General features: G+C 36.5%; 1 protein-coding gene across 1 annotated transcript in view; it reads left to right on the plus strand.

The window, feature by feature from the left end:
- Positions 1–44: 44 nt before the first annotated feature.
- LOC100961413 (alpha-1-macroglobulin-like) overlaps positions 45–1,109 on the plus strand; it is an 18,664-nt gene continuing 17,599 nt past the window's right edge. Inside the window, exon 1 of the mRNA XM_003803759.3 lies at positions 45–393. Within this exon, the coding sequence (XP_003803807.3) occupies positions 348–393 (46 nt within the window). The 5' untranslated portion in view covers positions 45–347. The remainder of the gene's footprint in view (positions 394–1,109) is intronic.

Consider the following 1,109-nt stretch of genomic DNA (forward strand, 5'->3'; position numbering starts at 1 on the left):
CTGCCCAAAAAACAATTAAAGAGGTAGCAGAGTACCCCAGTCAGTAGGTAGAAATAGCAATCAGAAGTGGGTTTGAACCCAAGCTTCTGTCTCCTAACTGGATGAACTTGACTTTGTATGACTGTTTTCATATTTATAGAAAGGTTCTCCTCTTCATTGTGTGGAATTTTCATGAAGGTCTTATGAGCTGTGTCTAAAATAATAGTGAAAGTACAGTACAAATTCAGTAAATTAACTCCATTAGCAAGATTGGATTGTCACTATGCACTAACAATTAATTTTTTTTCAAGTCTGCAGGATTAAATATTTTTACCAACTCAAAAATCCATAAACCACGTTTGTGTCACATGCCTCAGTTATATTCAAGAATGCCTATGCCTATGGCTTTAGGAGGTAAGGGTGTGATTTATTTGCCTGCTAGAATAATAAAAGAAAAATTATGCTTTATTGTGTTGGGTTGAGATTAAAAGCTATTTTTCTAAGTATTAGATCTTGCCACTGCAGAAACTTCTTGGCAAGTTATCATCAAATAACATTTTTCTTTCAAAAATATAATTTTTGAGTGATTATTGTTATTCTCTCTCTGGCATCAAAATTGGCTACATTTTTGTCCTAGCCTTCAATAGTCTTGATACTTCAAATTCACCCTGTGTGCTATGGATTCACTCCTTGAATTAGTCAAAATAAGATAGATTATATTGCAATAACAAACAAACCCCTGCATCTCAGAAGCTAAGCATAACAGTTTAGTTTTTGCTCACACAAAACCTATTTGAGAGTCTAGCAGCTAGCTCTCCAGAACAACTCCCTGCCAAAGAGTGAGTCAAGGATAACCAGTCTGCTTTCCTCTGGTTACTCTACCATCTCCAATGTGCCTTTCTTCATGACCAAGGAAAAGAAGGAGCAGAACTGCACTTGGCTTTTATGGCCAGGAGTAGAGATGGCTTATACCCCTTCTGACCATGATCCTCCCCTACCTGCAAGGGGGGCAGAGAAATGGGGAGGATCATGTGTATATTAACTGTCTTTGTCATATTTTTTCCAATGGAAATCAAAGTGATTTTTGCTATATTGAGCAAAATAAAATAATTCAACTTTTGGCAGGCATA

This window comes from Otolemur garnettii, unplaced genomic scaffold (assembly GCF_000181295.1).
Source record: "Otolemur garnettii isolate 467f Iridium unplaced genomic scaffold, OtoGar3 scaffold00584, whole genome shotgun sequence".
NCBI lineage: Eukaryota > Metazoa > Chordata > Mammalia > Primates > Galagidae > Otolemur > Otolemur garnettii.